Consider the following 2,902-nt stretch of genomic DNA (forward strand, 5'->3'; position numbering starts at 1 on the left):
CTTAGCAAATTGAAAAGACAAGAGATTATTATTTTATATTCTAGCTTGTCAATATCAGTAATTTGAGTTTCTAATTCAGTCGAAACTATAGACTTAGTATTTTGACTTCACAAACATCTAATTTGAAGTAGTGCTGCATTCAACATACCACGTGACACACAAAAATCAATGTTTATCTGTGTTTTTAATTTTTGCTTTTAAATTAAGAAATTGAGTAATATATAGTACTAAAATTTGAATTATAATCTACAGTTGGATAGCAAACTTAAGGGAATAAATTCATGTAATGGTAGTTCAATAAAATTTTGAATGCGAGTCAACAAACAAGACAACATGGCCTTTCACCCATGACCCATCTCGAAAGGGTTAAGTATTCTTCTGCTTTCACGGCCAATATTTTACATTGGAAAATATGCCAGCTAAACCTTTAGTGTACATGTTGTTAATTTCACTGCTAATCTTGTTTCAACATCAACCATAATTTCAAAACCTGACATCTATATACATAGTATAAAGAGGAAATCATGATTTTTTTATTATTGAATAACTTAAACTCACCTGTACTCAAAGTCCTCATCTTTTCCAGCCAAGAAATTTTCATACATAATATTCATAAATTCATTCCTCAACATCAATTTTTCATGTTCTGATATTTCGTCAGTCATTTCTAAAGAAAAAACAGAAACATAAGAATGTACAAAATCATGTGTGATCACATGTAGTTGTTTATTCATAATGTATATGTGCCTGTACATATTTGTATAATATGTGCAAGCTTCAAAAATGCTTTCTATAGTTCTTGTGCAGAGCTCAGCAAATGTTTTTGTAAGAATTACAGCAATACTTTGAATTTATTTCATATGCAAAAGACCAAATTAAAATGTTCATTTATATATAAGTTTACAAGTAATGTAAGGTAAAGACATTTTCTAAACTGACTTTTCCAATCACTAGTTTTACAACACACACAAAAAAATATAACTACTTTTGCAGTGTTTTAAGTATTCAAGCTATCTAGTATAATTATGCAAAAGTTTGCCAGTAGCAAAAGAAAAACTTCTAATGACATAATCAAAGAAAAACAAGTTAAATGACAGCATTAAATTCTACTTTTCATTTCAATTTCAGTATATTATTGTGTACCTATAAAAAAATTTAAATCTTATAACACTATGGACATATGGTACTAAATAATTAGCATTCACATTCACTATATCAAAGATAGTAATGCTGGTATATTATATAATCTATAAAATGTCACTTAAATACTTTATCATCGTATGGTAGGCAAGCCAAAATTACTTCTGTGGAAAGCAAAACAACTTAGGTAACCTTTGTTAAGTTTTTGTCCACTGGATTATTTAGAATTAATTTACATTCATTTTATGAGCCTTTCAATATAATTTGTTACTTCATGGCTAGATTGATATCAAGAGTGAGCTTTATTTAAAAACCGTACATTTAAAGGGACTGTTTTTTTTTATATGCAGAGATTTAGAGTATATGTTAAGTGCATAACGTGGAATAGTAAAAAAAAGCTTATGATGTTAAATTATTAATGAAAATAATTTTATATTTTCAAAAGTAAGGGCTTTGAAGAGGAAGGAGGAGGTAAGTATGATAATGAGTTAAAAGAAACTGGAAATTTCTGTGTATATCTTTTCCTACACTTAAGTCAGTTAAATAGATTTAATGAGGTACAAACTTTACTAATTTCAAAGTTTTCATTATTTACACTTACTGGTTGAGAACACACAAGTTTATGTGAGGTGGGGATTTGTTTATCTGATGGGTAAGTTCACATGCTGGTATCAGACAAAATTTGTGTAACAATGTGACAAGAACTACAAAACATTCTCAATATCTTGTATGTGTGTAAGCTAATTACTTAAAAGGGAATTCCACATTTAAAACGACAGCAATTAAAATGTTAATTAGATGCTAAAATACTGATATAGCGCATCTAAAATAGTTTAACAAAATTCCCCAATTAACCACTACTATTTTCCTTTACATAATGGTAGGTTCTGGAGGCGTCTCTTTTTACCGTCATCTTCATTATTCATACTCTGCTACAGCATACAAATATACAGAAAGATATGTGCATATGATAGGGTTAACAGGGCACACCTCAATGCTCATGTACTTTAATATATGTTGCAGAATTCTATGACTAGAGGCAGTACAAATCACCAGAAAATTATGAATAAAACCTGAGAAAACTTAAAATAAAAATCTGTGGAAAAATTGTAAAATTATGTATGGCATCTCCTTTATTTAATATTTGCAGTAATAATGGCTTATTGTAAAAATCAAGCAGACATAACTATATCAATCAATTTATGGATAAAATGATCCCCATTTAGTGTATCAAGCATTTAGTAAGTAAATTAAAAAAATAAATACAAATGATTCTGTACAGTTATGTAATAACTAATTATCACACAGGCAGTAGAATTGCCAATGTAAGGACGTCTCGGATTGTTCATTGAAATGGTATCTTAAATATCTCCTCAATAGGATATCAGAACTTTACAATACTGTACAGTGTTCCTTTTACAACAATATCTGTGTAATGACTGAGTCAAGTACAGGGAAGTTTGTAGTCTGTAAATATCATAGTAAAATGTTCAGATTTATTGTTCTTTTTTTTCTGTTTTATTTTTATTACCTGATAACTCAAAAACCAAAACAATGGTGTCAACCAATTTCACTAAGGTAAAATAGTTTCAAAAGAGAATCCCTTTTTATACGTATTATTAATAACTAGTAGTAATTTTTAAAAAAATCATAATTCTAGTGTAAACAATGTTATCAATACCCCTTGAAGTTAACTTCTTATAGAAATTTGGTGTTCCTTTAAAAAACTCAAGTACAGGATGAAACAAGAATTACCAGCCAA

At 28.6% G+C, this 2,902-nt stretch overlaps 1 protein-coding gene across 3 annotated transcripts in view; it reads right to left on the minus strand.

Moving 5' to 3' along the window:
* Nucleotides 1-2,902, minus strand: part of LOC106478353 (coiled-coil domain-containing protein 97-like) — a 27,424-nt gene that overhangs the window by 6,275 nt on the left and 18,247 nt on the right. For all 3 annotated transcript variants that reach the window (XM_022381946.1, XM_013938892.2, XM_013938893.2), the window contains exon 4: nt 559-667. In XM_022381946.1, coding sequence (XP_022237654.1) covers nt 559-667 — 109 coding nt within the window. The remainder of the gene's footprint in view (nt 1-558; nt 668-2,902) is intronic.

Source organism: Limulus polyphemus, unplaced genomic scaffold (genome assembly GCF_000517525.1).
Source record: "Limulus polyphemus unplaced genomic scaffold, Limulus_polyphemus-2.1.2 Scaffold202, whole genome shotgun sequence".
Lineage (NCBI taxonomy): Eukaryota > Metazoa > Arthropoda > Merostomata > Xiphosura > Limulidae > Limulus > Limulus polyphemus.